This window comes from Oncorhynchus mykiss, chromosome 2 (genome assembly GCF_057628025.1).
Source record: "Oncorhynchus mykiss isolate SJ-2025 chromosome 2, ASM5762802v1, whole genome shotgun sequence".
NCBI classification, from domain to species: domain Eukaryota; kingdom Metazoa; phylum Chordata; class Actinopteri; order Salmoniformes; family Salmonidae; genus Oncorhynchus; species Oncorhynchus mykiss.
In genome coordinates, this window is record NC_143023.1 from 54,581,052 (window position 1) to 54,598,127 (window position 17,076).

General features: G+C 41.1%; 1 protein-coding gene across 2 annotated transcripts; it reads left to right on the top strand.

Moving 5' to 3' along the window:
* The first annotated feature begins 3,448 nt into the window (after positions 1 to 3,448).
* On the top strand, positions 3,449 to 16,406 carry calml4b (calmodulin like 4b). Of its 2 annotated transcripts, XM_021565556.3 has the most exons (5): positions 3,449 to 3,945; positions 4,069 to 4,099; positions 13,179 to 13,319; positions 13,477 to 13,665; positions 15,911 to 16,406. In XM_021565556.3, exons 1-5 carry the CDS (start codon positions 3,943 to 3,945, stop codon positions 16,006 to 16,008), a joined length of 462 nt encoding a protein of 153 aa, XP_021421231.1. In that variant the 5' UTR covers positions 3,449 to 3,942; the 3' UTR covers positions 16,009 to 16,406. The 2 variants fall into 2 exon arrangements, with proteins under 2 accessions (XP_021421231.1, XP_021421237.1); XM_021565562.3 differs by lacking the exon at positions 13,179 to 13,319 and having other exon boundaries at positions 3,669 to 3,945.
* Positions 16,407 to 17,076: the final 670 nt, after the last annotated feature.

A 17,076-nucleotide genomic window follows, 5' to 3' on the forward strand; every position in this document is an offset into this window, starting at 1 on the left:
AGCCGCAGTATATTGACCATATACCACACCCCCTCTGGCCTTATTGGTTAATTATAGCCCAATGGCCGCAAGATGGCGGTACTGTATTATTCCTTTTACGTTGTTTGTCATCTTATCACCGAATTGAATGTGCACAGCCGGCAAGACACTCATTTCCCCCATGGACCGGCTCGTAAATAAAGCATCCACCATTCAGGCTACAATGGCATCAGTATCCTCCTTAAATCAATTTAATGGCTCGTCTATGGAAAGAACCAGAAAATATGTATACTGTCTTAATAAAACACAATTTTCCACCACTATGATAGAGTGGCTAATGCTACACAGGGATGTTGCTTACCACATTCAGCCAATGGTGTTGCATCAGTCTGTTTTCACCCCTGGTCTGTTTAAAAATAAAGGTGGTGCTTACTAGTCAGAAGTTGGATCAAAGATAACCTTGAAAGTTCCATTAAAATGTTTTTTATCTACAATTATTTTAAATTAGAAATTGAACATAGCAGTGTTTTGGAGGAGAGTGACTGCTATTTCATCTTTCGTGATTTTAACATCTTTGTCCGTATTTGAAAAGACAATCAAGTCCTCCTTCAGAACACATTCAGCAAACTGGGGAAAAAAAATTGATGGGCATTTCAGGTTTCCCCAACAAAATTGTTACACTTAAGATTCAAATTCGCAAGTATACAACGACACAGATAAAATATAATTTGACAGTTACAGTATGTTTTGCCTTTTAGTCAGTATACTTTCACTAGGTTAATTGTACATTACTTTTACTCTCATACTTACTTTCAAGGCAAAGACCCCACAAGAAGTAACATCTTGTTGGCAAGGTACCACACACCCATCTGGAGATATTACACCACTTCTCTCGTAGGAATGATCTGCACATATATGTTAATAAAAGTACAACATTTTGAAACACTTTCTTGATTACAATATAGAGATTAATAACAGAGGGGAATCTGAGAATACAGGGATTCCAGCAGGGTGTGAGTTGAAGTAGTCAAATCTGGAACTGACAAAGCTCTGATTTAGCATATTGGGGGATGGCGTGTAGTGTGGAGAAAGAAGCAGAACATTCAGGTTAGGGCAGGAATGTAAATGACGTGATCATCTCGGATTATCTAACATCTGAGAATGGGCAGGCATTCCCTCGAATGAAGAGCATATTCTTCTGGCTGATTATGTGCTGTCATCCTGGTGGAAATGTCACCTGTATATCTGATGTAGGAAAAGAGATAAGTTGAGTGTCCTGTGAATATGTATATGTACGTGTGTGTGTGTGGGGGGGGGGGGGGGGGGGGGGGGCATTTTTCCTATTTTGTTGCCTTACAACCTGGAATTAAAATATTTTTAAATCATTTGATTTAAACAACATGCCTACCACTTTGAAGATGCTAAATAAAAAATGTTGTGAAACAAGCAAGAAATAAGACAAAAAAACTGAAAACTTGAGCGTGCATAACTATTCACCCCCCCCCCCCCCCCCCCCCCAAAGTTAATACTTTGTAGAGCCACTTTTTGCAGCAATTACAGCTGCAAGTCTCTTGGGTATGTCTCTATAAGCTTGGCACATCTAGCCACTGGGATTTTTGCCCATTATTCAAGGCAAAACTGCTCCAGCTCCTTCAAGTTGGATGGGTTCCACAATCTTTAAGCAATATTTAAGTCATACCACAGATTCTTAAATGGATTGAGATCTGAGCTTTGACTAGGCCATTCCACGATATTTAAATGTTTCCCCTTAAACCACTCGAGTGATGCTTTAGCAGTATGCTTATTGTCATTGTCCTGCTGGAAGGTGAACCTCTGTCCCAGTCTCAAATCTCTGGAAGACTGAAACAGGATTCCCTCAAGAATTTCCCTGTATTAAGTGCCATCCATCATTCCTTAAATTCTGACCAGTCCCTGCCAATGAAAAACATCCCCTCAGCATGATGCTGCCACCACCATGCTTCACTGTGGGGATTAGAGGTGTTGGGTTTGCACCAGACATAGTGTTTTCCTTGATGACCCAAAATCTCGATTTTAGTCTCATCTGACCAGAGTACCTTCTTCCATATGTTTGGAGAGTCTCCCACATGCCTTTTGGCGAACACCAAACATGTTTGCTTATTTTTTTCTGGACACTCTTCCGTTAAGCCCAGCTCTGTGGAGTGTACGACCAAAAGTAGTCCTATGGACAGATACTCCAATCTTCGCTGTGGAGCTTATTTTTGGTCCCTTCGCTGCCTCTCTGATTAATGCCCTCCTTGCCCGGTATGTGAGTTTTGGTGGGCGGCCCTCTCTTGGCAGATTTGTTGTGGTGCCATATTCTTTCCATTTTGAAATAATGGTGCTCCGTGGGATGTTCAAAGTTTCTGATATTTTTGTATAACCCAACCCTGATCTGTACCTCTCTACAACTTTGTCTCTGACCTGTTTGGAGAGCTCCTTGGTCATCATAGTGCCGCTTGCTTGGTGGTGCCGCTTGCTTGGTGGTGTTGCAGACTCTGGGGCCTTTCAGAACAGGTGTATATATACACTGAGATCATGTGACAGATCATGTGACACTTAGATTGCAAACGGGTGGACTTTATTTAACTAATTATGTGACTTCTGAAGGTAATTGTCTGCACCAGATATTATTTAGGGGCTTCATAGCAAAAGGGGTGAATACATATGCACGCACGACTTTCTTTTTTTTCTTTTTTTCATTTCACTTCACCAGTTTGGACTATTTTGTATATGTTCATTACATGAAATCCAAATAAAAATCAATTTAAATAACAGGTTGCAATGCAACAAAATAGGGAAAAAGCCAAAGGGGGAACACATTTATATATTTATATATATATATATATATATCTTGGTATATTTTTTTACATTTTATTTTCAATTATTATTATCATTATTGTGTTTTGTGGATGAGGGGTGGGGGGAGGTTGATGGGGATAGTGGAGGTGCTGGGGGGTTCCTATTTAGGGCGAAGGGACCTATTGGGGAGGAGATTCTTCGTGGAGGCACATTCAGTCATAGTTTTGTTTATTATAATATTATACATTTATTTATATTTTACTTTTCAAAAAATTATTATAACAGTTTACTGTAATTATGGATATATGCAAGAAAATGGCCTTGCCAACCCCCCCCCCCCCCCCCCCCCCCCCCTTCTAATTTCCTTAATTTTGTACTTAGAGTCAAATACTTTCTGTGGCACACACACTACTTTCTGTGGTCAACATGAGCTACCAAAACGATTCTGAAGTGTGCCAGGCATTACAATCCCAAAATAGAGGGAGGGAGAGAATTTTGGCAGGCAATAAAATGGCCTTGTCGAGTTATGGATGAAACTGACGCATTTTCAGCCTGAATGCAGGATGTTTTATTTACGAGCCGGTCCACGGCGGACACCAGTGGATTTCCGGCTGTGCACATAGAAGTCGGACGTAAAATGAAAAACGATGTAAAACGAATAGCCTAATACTGCCATCTTGCTGCTGTTTGGGCTACTATTATTACTGATTTATAAACAATCTATAGTCCATAAACTACTTATGAATCCGTTGTCTTTGTAACCAAACAATATAAACGGTAAAAGTTTAAAACTATATAAAAACGTGATGCTATTCTGCATCCATAGCTTCTTCCAGTTACGAATTTGAGAGTAACGTTAGTAGGCTGGGCTACATTTATCCAGCCCTACAGCAAACCAAGTGGTGGGTCTTTCGGCGAATACATAAATTAAGGATTGTGCCTTTATTGTGACAGACCGTTTCATGGTGATCGGAGATAAATAACATAGTAACCTATAATTTGGTGTGGGGTCTAGTTCACCATGTGCTCATGGCAACACTGTATCAATAATGCAAACTTCAAAATAAAGGTTACTCACGCAGGTTTAACAAGCGGACCTGACACGTCGAGTGTGTCTAGGAGCACTGACTGAGCGTAACCACGATGGTAAGCAAGTTATTCCAGTGAAATCGTTGTTATGTACAATAGTTGGCACATAGTTAGATGTAGCATCCACTATAAATACTTAGTTGAATATAAAAGTGACGTGCTTATCTTGTTTTGTTACAGGCAAAGTTCCTGACTCAAGACCAAATAAATGGTAAGACGCGTTAGACTGTGTGCACATATTGCGCACGCTATGTTGAATTTGATAAAGGTGATCATTTTAGGCGAGTACGGCACAAGGCAGGATTGTTTATCACATGTCAAAATAATCGTGGGTATTCGTTTAATTTAATTCCTCGTATGCACAACCTGTTTATTAATCGTTTTGTTTTGCGTTACTGTCTGAGAATGTCCACTATCTTGATGATTGCAGTTTGGATAGTCTCTGATCTATACTCAAGAAATTGGCGAATAAAATGAAAACTACTACAAGTTCACAGAGCCTACATTCCAGGACTACTTCTTATTGCTGGATGTTGATATGAACAGACTTTTATTCCACGAAATTTTCCGTGTGCCTGCCACAACACAATGCACCCCATTTGTGTCAACGTTCCTGTTGAGAAGACACACACAATGCATCACTTATATCACCAGTCTTTTGATAGTTTCTTCTGTTGTTGGCAAATGTAGATCATAAAACTGCTCAACAATATTTTGAATAGGATATTACAGACTGTGGAAGACTAGTTTATGTATACCAATATATAGCCTACTAATATACAACACTATGTCAGATTGGTGCTATCATGAATCATATATGCACCTAGCCCAAGATGAACTCTTAAGGTTCCTAATGTTATCTTTAGGTCCAAGGACATGTTATTTTCAGAGGTAGACTGACTCTGGCACACAAAACAGCCAAATACTCCAACTAAATGTGAATTGATACTTGTTTGCAATACGGTTCTAGAAACATCTCACATTAAAATAATTTCACAAATGCAAAATATACACTTAGTGTTTTAACCAGCTTCATCACAGTTGCAGCCAACAGTATTTTTCAGTGACACGTTTCTGGCGGCCTACTTCCGTTACACACAGGTGTTCCAAGCATGCTAGATAGCTAGTTAGCACAGGTGGTCCCTCTGTCTTCCATAAACATGCCCTGTAACATGAATTTATGGCCGTGTGGGAACATTAACCCTAACCTTATTTATAAAGGTGTGTATCAATTTCACTTTATAAAAAAAATAAATAATGTTTTGCTGATATGAAAGATCAGATCCTTATGCTTCCAAAACCATACCGCAAGCGATTCGTGTTAATGTTCAGACCCAGGCTTGGGGCTCTTAACAAAACTCCCCTGTACAGAAGACGCCTTCATCCATGTATAATGTATAATGTAATGGAACTGAGAGTCATGATCAAGGGCTAGTATACAGTGCACCATGAAACCCATATATATTTCTATGGCCCTTCTCTTTGCCTTTCAGTAGGCAGCCTGTGCTCTCCTCTGTGTGATTGAAGCAGATCCTGACGGCTGTAATCCCTCATCAAAGATTAATGAGCGGTGACTGCAGATACTGCCTCGATTAAGACTGACCTGTATCTCCCATTGAAGAGTATAATGCTCTAGTTCAGTTTAAGCCAGCAGATCCAATTTGCTTGCTTACAACTGCGCTAAGGTTGGACAGGCTTCCTGTGTAGATTAAGACAAACTATGGCTCGGAATACGTACCTCATTCCAGGGATGAGAACTGCGTTGTACTCTGAATTGTCCCATTATCACAACTGTTACACAGAGACGATTGAACAACTGTTATCTGCTAGCTAGCATGATCATTTTCTCAGTGTAACAGTTTGGATAATGGGACAATTCGGAGTACAACACATTTCTCATACCTGGGTTGAGGTCCGTTTTTCGAGCCTTGTCTCACGCTGGCTTCGTGGTGTCTTAATCTACACAGGAAGCTTGGGGATCTGTTGGCTAGTTCAGTCTGAGATGAATGGGCCTTATTCTTAACACAGTGAGTTTAACAGCATGCCTTGCCCTTAACTGCACGCACAACAAACATCAACAACATGCATGATAGTCAATTTCTCTTTAACCCTCAACCATGAAAGACAACTTCCCTTCCAGTCTTTTTAAGAAGCATTTGTGTGTTGGAAATGCCTAACCACTTGTGTAATCTATTTGCATACACTTCAAACAGACATACATACCCCACCAGACACGCCACTATGGGTTTCATCACGGTACCCAAACCAAAAACAGATTTAACTTTTTTTTTAAACCCAGATAAACATATTCTATCTTTCTAAATATTTAATTTATCTGTACATAAGAATATGAATCTGTACAGTGACCTCCAAAAGTATTGGGACAGTGACATATTTGTTGTTGTTTTGGCTCGCATTTGAAATGTACAATGACTATGGGTTTGGACTGTCAAGTGCAATTTGAGGGTATTTTCATCCGTATAGGTTGAACCGTTTCCAAATTACAGCACTTTTTGTACATAGTCCCTTCATTTTAGGTGACCAAAAGTATTGGGACAAACTCACTTATATGTGAGTTAAAGTAGTAAAAAGTTAAGTATTTGATCCCTTATTCAAAGCACTGTCACGATCGTTAGAAGGAGTGGACCAAGATGCAGCCTGGTATGTTTCCATCCTTTATTTTTGGAATAGAACACTTTAAAGAACAAAAGAACAAAACGAACAAACGAAACGTGACGCTAATCTAATGATCATAGACTATGATACATAGACAAGATCTCACAAAGGACAATAGGAAAATTGCTATCTAAATATGATCCCGAATCAGAGACAATAAACAGCTGCCTCTGATTGGGAGCCATACTAGGCCAACATAGAAATATAATTCACCTAGATGACCCACCCTTAAATCACACCCAATCTAACCAACATAGAGAATACAAGTTCTCTATGGTCAGGGCGTGACAAGCACCGCAATAACTACACCAAGCCTGTGACTTTACACATTTGTTTGATGCATTTGCTGTTTGTTTTGGTCGCGTTTCAGATGATTTTGTGCCCAATAGAAATTAATGGTAAATAATGTATTGTGTCATTTTGGAGTCACTTTTATTGTAAATAAGAATAGAATATGTTTCTAAAGAACTAAACAATAGTTCTTATAGCCTTTAGCCGTACCCTTATCCTACTGCTCCTCTGTTCCTCTGGTGATGTAGAGGTTTATCCAGGCCCTGCAACACCTAGCTCCACTCCCATTCTCTAGGCTCTCTCATTTGTTGACTTCTGTAACCGTAAAAGCCTTGGTTTCCGTTTCATGCAAGTTAACATTAGAAGCCGCTTCCCACTGTTTTATTCACTGCTTTAGCACACTCTGCCAACCCGGATGTCCTAGCCATGTCTGAATCCTGGCTTTAAGAAGGCCACCAAAAATCCAGAAATTTCCATCCCTAACAATAACATTTTCTGACAAGATAGAACTGCCAAAGGGGGCAGAGTTGCAATCTACTGCATAGTTCTGTCATACTATCCAGGTCTGTGCCCAAACAATTCGAGCTTCTACTTTCCAGAACAAGTCTCTCACCGTTGCCGCAAGCTATCGACCACCTTCAGCCCCCAGCTGTACCCTGGATACCATATATGAATTGATTGCCTCCCACCTATCTTCAGAATTCGCACTGTTAGGTGACCTAAACTGGGACATGCTTAACACCCCGGCCGTCCTACAATCTAAGCTAGATGCCCTCAATCTCACACAAAATGATCAATGAACCTGCCAGGTACAACCCCAAATCCTTAAACACCGGCACCCTCATAGATGTCATCCTGACCAACCTGCCCTCCAAATACACCTCTGCTGTTTTCAACCACGATCTCAGTGATCACTGCCTCATTGCCTGTGTCCGTAATGGGTCTGCAGTCAAACGACCACCTCTCATCACTGTCAAACGCTCCCTAAAACACTTCAGCGAGCAAGCCTTTCTTATCGACCTGGCCCGGGTATCCCGGAAGGATATTGACCTCATTCCATCAGTAGAGGATGCCTGGTTATTCTTTAAAAGTGCCTTCCTCACCATCTTAAATAAGCATGCCCCATTCAAAAAATGTAGGACCAGGAACAGATATAGCCCTTGGTTCACTCCAGACCTGACTGCCCTTGACCAGCACAAAAACATCCTGCGATATGCAACTTTCCATGGAAGTTAGTAACCAATATACACAGGCAGTTAGGAAATCAAAGGATAGCTTTTTCAAACAGAAATTTGCATCCTGTAGCACAAACTCCAAAACGTTCTGGGACACTGTAAAGCCAATGGAGAATAAGAGCACCTCCTCCCAGCTGCCCACTGCACTAAGGCTAGGAAACACTGTCACCCCCGATAAATCCATGAAAATTGAGAATTTCAATAAGCATTTTTCTACGTCTGGCCATGCTTTCCACCTGGCTACCCCTACCCCGGTCAACAGCCCTGCACCCCCCACATTAACTTGCTCAAGCCTCCCCATTTCTCCTTCACCCAAATCCAGACAGCTGATGTTCTGCAAAATCTGGACCCCAACAAATCAGCTGGGCTAGACAATCAGGACCCTCTCTTTCTAAAATTATCCGCCACAATTGTTGCAACCCCTATGCAACATCTCTTTCTTATCGTCTGAGATCCCTAAAGATTGAAAAGCTGCCATGGTCATCCCCCTATTCAAAGGGGGAGACACTCTAGACCCAAACTCTTACAGACCTATAACTATCCTACCGTGCCTTTCTAAAGTCTTCAAAAGCCAAGTTAACAAACAGATCATCGACCATTTTGAATGTCACCGTACCTTCTCCGCTATGCATGTCACGTCTGCTCCCACTCTTCCCTTCTCCTGGCACTTGAGGGCGCCAGATTACCCTGCATCACGCACTCCTGCCATCCATCATGCACACCTGCCGTCCCTCGTCACTCGCATCAGCATTATTGGACTCACCTGGACTCACTTATCACATGTTCTTTTCCTCCCCTATACTTGTCTGTTCCCTTGCTCTGTTCCCTGCTGCTGCATTGTATTGTTTTTGTCTTTTGAATTTGTTTCTGACGCTGTTCCTGTCTAGTCTCTGTCCGTTATAATTAAATGTTTTACTCCCCGTACCTGCTTTGTCTCTCCAGTGTCATTCCTTGTGACAATGCAATCTGGTTTCCAAGCTGGTCATGGGTGCACCTCAGCCACGCTCAAGGTCCTAAACAATATCATAACCGCCATCGATAAAAGACAATAATGTGCAGCCGTATTCATCGACCTGGCCAAGGCTTTCAACACTGTCAATCACTACATTCTTATCGTCTGACACAATAGCCTTGGTTTCTCAAATGACTGCCTCGCCTGGTTCACCAACTACTTCTCAGACAGAGTTCAGTGTGTCAAATCGGAGGGCCTGTTGTCCGGACCTCTGGCAGTCTCTATGGGGGTGCCACATGGTTCAATTCTCGGCCCGACTCTTTTCTCTGTATACATCAATGATGTCGCTCTTGCTGCTGGTGATTCTCTGATCCACCTCTACGCAGACGACACCATTCTGTATACTTCTGGCCCTTCTTTGGACACTGTGTTAACTAACCGTCAGACGAGTTTCAATGCCATACAACTCTCCTTCCGTGGCCTCCAACTGCTCTTAAATGCAAGTAAAACTAAATTCTTGCTCTTCAACCGATCGCTGCCCGCACCTGCCAGCCCATCACTACTCTGGACGGTTCTGACTTAGAATATGTGGACAACTACAAATACCCAGGTGTCTGGTTAGAATGTAAACTCTCCTTCCAGACTCTCATTAAACATCTCCAATCCAAAATTAATCTAGAATCGGCTACCTATTTCGCAAACAAAGCATCCTTCACTCATGCTGCCAAACATACCCTAATAAAACTGACCATCCTACCGATCCTTGACTTTGGCGATGTCATTTACAAAATAGCCTCCAACACTCTACTCAGCAAATTGGATGCAGTCTATCACAGTGCCACCCGTTTTGTCACCAAAGCCCATATACTACCCACCACTGCGACCTGTATGCTCTTCGCTTCATATTCGTCACCAAACGCACCGGCTCCAGGTCATCTATAAGTCTTTGCTAGGTAAAGCCCCGCCTTATCTCAGCTCACTGGTCACCATAGCAGCACCCACCCATAGCGCGCGCTCCAGCAGATATATTTCACTGGTCACCCCCAAAGCCAATTTCTCCTTTGGCCTCCTTTCCTTCCAGTTCTCTGCTGCCAATGACTGGAACGTATTGCAAAAATCACTGAAGCTGGAGTCTCATATCTCCCCAACTAACTTTAAGCACTAGCTGTCAGAGCAGCTCACAGATTACTGCACCTATACATAGCCCATCTGCAAATAGGCTGTCCAACTACCTCATCCCCATATTATTATTTTTTTTGCTTCTTTGCACCCCAGTATCTCTACTTGCACATTCATCTTCTGCACATCTATCACTCCAGTGTTTAATTGCTAAATTGTAATTACTTCGCCACTACGGCCTATTTATTGCCTTACCTCCCTAATCTTACCTCATTTGCACACACTGTATATAGACTTTTCTATTGCATTATTGACTGTACGTTTGTTTATTCCATGTGTAACTCTGTGTTGTTGTCTGTGTCGCACTGCTTTGCTTTATCTTGGCCAGGTCGCAGTTGTAAATGAGAACTTGTTCTCAACTGGCCTACCTGGTTAAATAAAGGTGAAATATACATTTTTTTAATGAAATAAATTAAAAACTTCTACATTAATGTGGATGTTATGCTACCATGATTACGAATAATACTGAATGGATCGTGAATAATGATGAATGAGAAAGTTAGACAAATATCAAACCCCCAAGACATGGTAGATATTTGTACATCTGTAACTTTCTCACTCATCATTATTCACGATTCATTAAGGATTATCCGTAATCATGGTAGCATCCACATTAGTGTAAAAGTATTTAGAAACCTATTCTATTCTTATTTACAATAAAAGTGACTCCAGAATAACACAATACATTATTTACCATTAATTTCTATTGGGCACAAAATCATCTGAAACACAACCAAAAAGACAATATATTATTTACCATTAATTCCTCAATATTAGAAAGGTGTTCTTAATGTCTAACTTCTATTTTTTATTTAAAATGTAATATACTATCTTATTTTGTTCTTGTCTATAACTGTTCTGTATTTACAGTGCATTTGTAAAGTATTCAGACACCTTGAATTTTTCCACATTTTGTTACATTACATCCTTATTCTAAAATGAATGAAATTATTTGTTTTCCTCATTAATCTATACACAATACCCCATAATGACAAAGTGAAAAAAGTTTTGACATTTTTGCTAATTATTAAAAATAAAACCAGAAATACCTTACTTAAAATGAGTTTTCAGACCCTTTGCTATGAGACTTGAAAATTAGCTCAGGTGCATTCTGTTTCCATTGATCTTCCTTGAAATGTATCTACAACTTGATTGGAGTCCACCTGTGGTATTTTCAATTGATTGAACATGATTTGGAAAGTGACACACCTGCCTATATAAGGCCCCAAAGTTGACTGCATTTCAGAGCAAAAACCAAGCCATGAGGTTGAAGGAATTGTTTGTAGAGCTCCGAGACAGGATTGTGTTGAGGCACAGATCTATGGAAGGCTACCAAAAAAATTCTGCAGCATTGAAGGTCCCCAAGAACACAGTGGCCTCCATCATTAAATGGAAGAAGTTTGGAACCACCAACTCTTCCTAGAGCTGTCCACCTGGCCTAACTGAGCAATCGGGGGAGAAGGGCCTTGGTCAGGGAGGTGATCAAGAACCTGAAGGGTTCCTCTGTGGAGATAGGATAACCTTTTAGAAGGACAACCATCTCTGCAGCACTCCACAAATCAGGCCTTTATGGTAGAGTGACCAGACGGAAGCCAGTCCTCAGTAAAGGGCACATTGCAGCCCACTTGGAGTTTGCCAAAAGGCAGCTAAATGACTCTCAGACCATGAGAAGGAATATTAAAATCGAATAAAATTGTATTTGTCACATACGCAGAATAAAACAGGTGTAGACCTTACCATGAAATGCTTACTTACAAGCCCTTAACCAACAGTTCAAGAAATAGAGTTAATAAAATATTTACTAAATAAACTAAAGTGAAAAAAAATCAAATGAATCAAAAAGTTACACAAGAAATGTACATAACAATAACGAGGCTATATACAAGGGGTACCGGTACCGAGTCAATGTGCGGGGGTACAGGTTAGTCAAAGTAATTTGTAAAGTCACTATGCATAGATAATAAACAGCATGTAGCAGCAGTGTAAAACCAAGGGGGGGGATCAATGTAAATAGTCTGGGTGGCCATTTGGTTAGTTGTTCAGCAGTCTTATGGCTTGGGGGTAGAAGCTGTTGAGAAGCCTTTTGGTCTTAGACCTGGCACTCCGGTACCGCTTGCCGTGCGGTAACAGAGAACAGTCTATGACTTGGTTGAATGGAGTCTTTGACAATTTTTTGGGGCCTTCTTCTGACACCGCCTAGTATATAGGTCCTGGTTGTCAGGAAGCGTGGCCCCAGTGATGTACTGGGCCGTACGCACAACCCTCTGTAGCGCCTGACGGTCAGATGCCGAGCAATTGCCATACCAGGCAGTGATGCAACCGGTCAGGATGCTCTCGATGGTGCAGCTGTAGAACTTTTTGAGGATCTAGGGACCCATATGAAATCTTTTCAGTCTCCTGAGGTGGAAAATGTGTCGTCTTGCCCTCTTCACAACTGTCTTGTTGTGTTTGGACCATGATAGTTTGTTGGTGATGTGGACACCAAGGAACTTGAAACTCTCAAACTGCTCCACTTCAGTCCCGTTGATGTTAATTGGTGTGTGTTTTCCTATAGTCCACGATCAGCTCCTTTGTCTTGCTCACATTGAGAGAGAGGTTGTTGTCCTGGCACCCCACTGTATAGGCTGTCTCATCGTTATTGGTGATCAGGCCTACCACTGTTGTCGTCAGCAATGAGCAGTAGCTAATCGTGATCTTAATAAATTAAACAAAACCTATTGAATTAGAGGGATTAGAATGCCCTTGAAACCTCTGACCATAGAAATTTGACAGGTAAACTCATGGGTACACAAAACATGTCTGACAGTCCATCTATTATGTCATAATTGACCTGTATGGGGATGTCTGTTCTATTCATTCTATTTCTATGATTTGACCTCAAGGGAATAGCCATTAGAAGCTTACATAGACATACCTAGAAGAGCTGAGGAAATGTGACAACCTCTTCTTTCTCACAGAATTCAAGGAATGCTTTTCACTCTATGACAAGAAGCACAAGGGTAAAATTGAGGCCAAGGACCTGATTATAGTCATGCGCTGCCTGGGGGTCAGCCCCACTTTCATTGAGGTGGACAGACACCTGCAAATCTCCAAGATTGGTACGCATGTCTGTCTGCCCGTCCTCCCACCTGTCTGTCTGCCCGCCTGCATGTATGTCTTTCAATGTTAAACTATCCCTTTCAATAAATCAATTTTCTAAATCAACCAATCATTTGATCGATCATTCAATCAATCACTCTCCCTCCATAAAACTAGATAAGTGTGGAGAGCTGGACTTCTCCACCTTCCTAACTATGATGCACCAGCAGATCCAGCAGGAGGACCCCAGAGCAGAGATTCTGGAGGCCATGAGGATGACAGACAAGCAGAAGAAGGGCTACATCCTGTCCTCGGAGCTCCGGGCCAAGCTCACCGGGCTGGGAGAGAAGCTCACTGATAAAGAAGGTAAGGGTCATAAAACACACATGCCACATGTATACGAGAGAGTTGTAGAGTGTATGTATGTGCATTGTGTTTGTTTGTTCAAACCACGCACATCCAGAATCAAGGGTGTGCATTATTGTACTAACTTAACAACATTTCTATGGTAGTAAATGTAATTGAATTACTTTGTTACTTTATTACACCAATACTGTATATTCTGTTTGAACACTTGAAAAACACTTGACATACTGTACCAGTCAAAAGTGTGGGCACACCTACTCATTCCAGGGTTTTTCTTTATTTGTACTATTTTTTACATTGTAGAATAATAGTGGAGACATCAAACTATGAAATGACACATGGAATCATGTAGTTACAAATCAAAATATATTTTATATTTGAGGTACTTCAAAGTAGCCACCCTTTGCCTTGACAGCTTTGCACACTCTTGGCATTCTCTCAACCAGCTTCATGAGCTAGTCACCTTGAATGCATTTCAATTAACAGGTGTGTGTAACGCTCGAAAAGTGATGGGAGTGGAGTCAGGCGGAGAGAGCAGAGGATTAGGGAAAAATGCTTTAATGTCCAACAGAATAGCGTACAACGGGTGACGCCGAACACAGGCGTAATACACTCTACCCAAGTACAAACTGGTACCTCACCGGACAGCAAAAAAACCCAACAATAATAATGAACACCTCTTGACATCACAGCAACAAGCCCGCACAAACACAGGCGGGCTAACCAAACTTAAATAACCCCAACAAGGAACAGGTGAAACCAATTAGACAAAACCAAACGAAAAGGGGAAAAAAAGGGATCGGTGGCAGCTAGTATACCGGCAACGACAACTGCCGAGCTCCACCTGAACGGGAAGGGGAGCCACCTTCGGTGATATTCGTGACAGTGTGCCTTGTTTAAAAGTTCATTTGTGGAATATATTTCCTTCTTAATGCATTTGAGCCAATCAGTTGTCTTGTGACGTGGAAGGGGTGATATACAGAAGATAGCCCTATTTGGTAAAAGACCAAGTCCATATTATGGCAAGAACAGCTCAAAGATAAATTACAGTCCATCACTACTTTAAGACATGAAGGTCAGTCGATCTGGAAAAGTAAGAACTTTTAAACTTTCTTCAAGTGCAGTCGCAAAAACCATCAAGCACTATGATGAAACTGGTTCTCATGAGGATCGCCACAGGAAAGGAAGACCCAGAGTTACCTCTGCTGCAGCGGATAAGTTCATTAGTTACCAGCCTCAGAAATTGCAGCCCAAATAAATGCTTCACGTTGTTCAAGTAACAGACACCTCTCAGGCCTTCATGGTCGAATTGCTGCAAAGAAACCACTACTATATGACTCTAATAAGAAGAAGAGACTGGTGGAAATCTGTCCTTTGGTCTGATGAGTCCAAATTTGAGATTTTTGGTTCCAACCGCAGAGTATGTGAACGGAGGATCTCTGCATGTGTGGTTCCCACCGTAAAACATGGAGGAGGAGGTGTGATGGTGTGAGGGTGCTTTTCTGGTTACACTGTCTGTGATTTATTTAGAATTCAAGGCACACTTAACCAGCATGACTACCACAGCATTCTGCTGAGATACGCCATCCCATCTGGTTTCCTCTTAGTGGGACTATAATTTGTTTTTCAACAGGACAATGACCCAACACACCTCCAGGCTGGGTAAGGGCTATTTAACCAAGAAGGAGAGTGATGGAGTGATGCATCAGATGACCTGGCCTCCCCAATCACCCAACTTCAACCTAATTGAGATGGTTTGGGATGAGTTGGACTGCAGAGTGAAGGAAAAGCAGCCAACAAGTGCTCAGCATATGTGGGAACTCCTTCAAGACTGTTGGAAAAGCATTCCAGGTGAAGCTGGTTGAGTGAATGCCAAGAGTGTGCAAACCTGTCATCAAGACAAAGGGTGGCTACTTTGAAGAATCTAAAATATGTTTAGATTTGTTTAACACTTTTTTGATTACTACATGATTCCTTATGTGTTATTTTATAGTTTTGATGTCTTTACTATTATTCTACAATGTAGAAAATAGTACAAATGAAGACCAACCCTTGAATGAGTTGGTGTGTCCAAACTTTTGACTGGTACTTCATGTGTGGCAGAGATTGTATGACCGATGATTGTATGATTTTATGACCAGTAGTCATAAAACGTCTTAAAACATTCAAAGACCAGTGATGAAATTACTAGATTTGATGAGTTATAATTAAGTTATGTGGGCGTCATCTTCTCACTTCCCTGCAGTTGACGAGCTGCTGAAAGAGACTGGCGTGGGACCAGACGGATGTGTCCACTACGAGGAGTTTGCCAAAACAATGACCCTTCCTTCTACAAACTGCTGAGCAGCCATCCGATCATACTGTACCACAAAGGTGCACTGATTCAAAGCATCTGCATGCTGGCTGCCCACTAACAACATGTTGAGATGAGAAGTTTTTTTATTTTCTTTATTAGCTTTCTGAGGTATGTGTTTCTATAGTTATTACGTTTTCCTTATATTTCTATTATGTATCCCTTATATAGATTTGTATGTTGAAGGAAGCAATGGTGTGCCTGGTTGAAATGTCTGCACTTTAAATATATAGCTAATACTAACTGGCATTGTTATAGCTTATCACTATTACCAAGTAATCACTAAAAAGCCTACTGACATTTTCACAAAGTAATGACATTGTTCTTATTGATATAAAGAGCAACTTGATTTCTTGATAATAAATGGACAAATCATTTTGGGTCCAAACTTGCTGTAAAATTGTTTTTATGTAAATGTGAAAAAGCTTTGTAGGTTTGGATCAAACAATCTCTCATGGAGAAAATTTGTAAACCAGAGGTAGTTTACGTGGTGTGGTTCAAAAGTGGTGTGGCAAAATGAATATGTATTTTCTGGGGCCTGGAGTTTTTCCTGATCTCATGTCCTGGTCAGGTAAAACTCTGGGTCCTATTCGTAGGACCTTTTCGTCTGTGCTATGACTGTAGGGCTGTTTTCTTTCCTGTCAGGTCATGTGAATTGGAAACACTGCTGACCTAAGGTGGACCTTTCAAACTACCACAAACCTTGTTGTTATTCATTCCGAATCTGATATCAAAAGAGCCAGAGACAACAACGTCAATAGACAACATACCCTGTAGTTTAGTAACTATTATAGCAGGGCTGAGCGTTATGCTTACAATGTCTTTAAATATTATAATATCTATACACACACACGTTAACTCTTAATAAGTACCTTTTCCCTTAAAAATGTTTTTGCCTGATATTACACCCAAATCTAACTGCCTATAGCTCAGGCCCTGAAGCAAGGATATGCATATTCTTGGTACCATTTGAAAGGACACACTTTGAAGTTTGTGTAAATGTGAAAGGAATGTAGGAGAATATAACACAATAGATCTGGTAAAAGATAATACAAAGA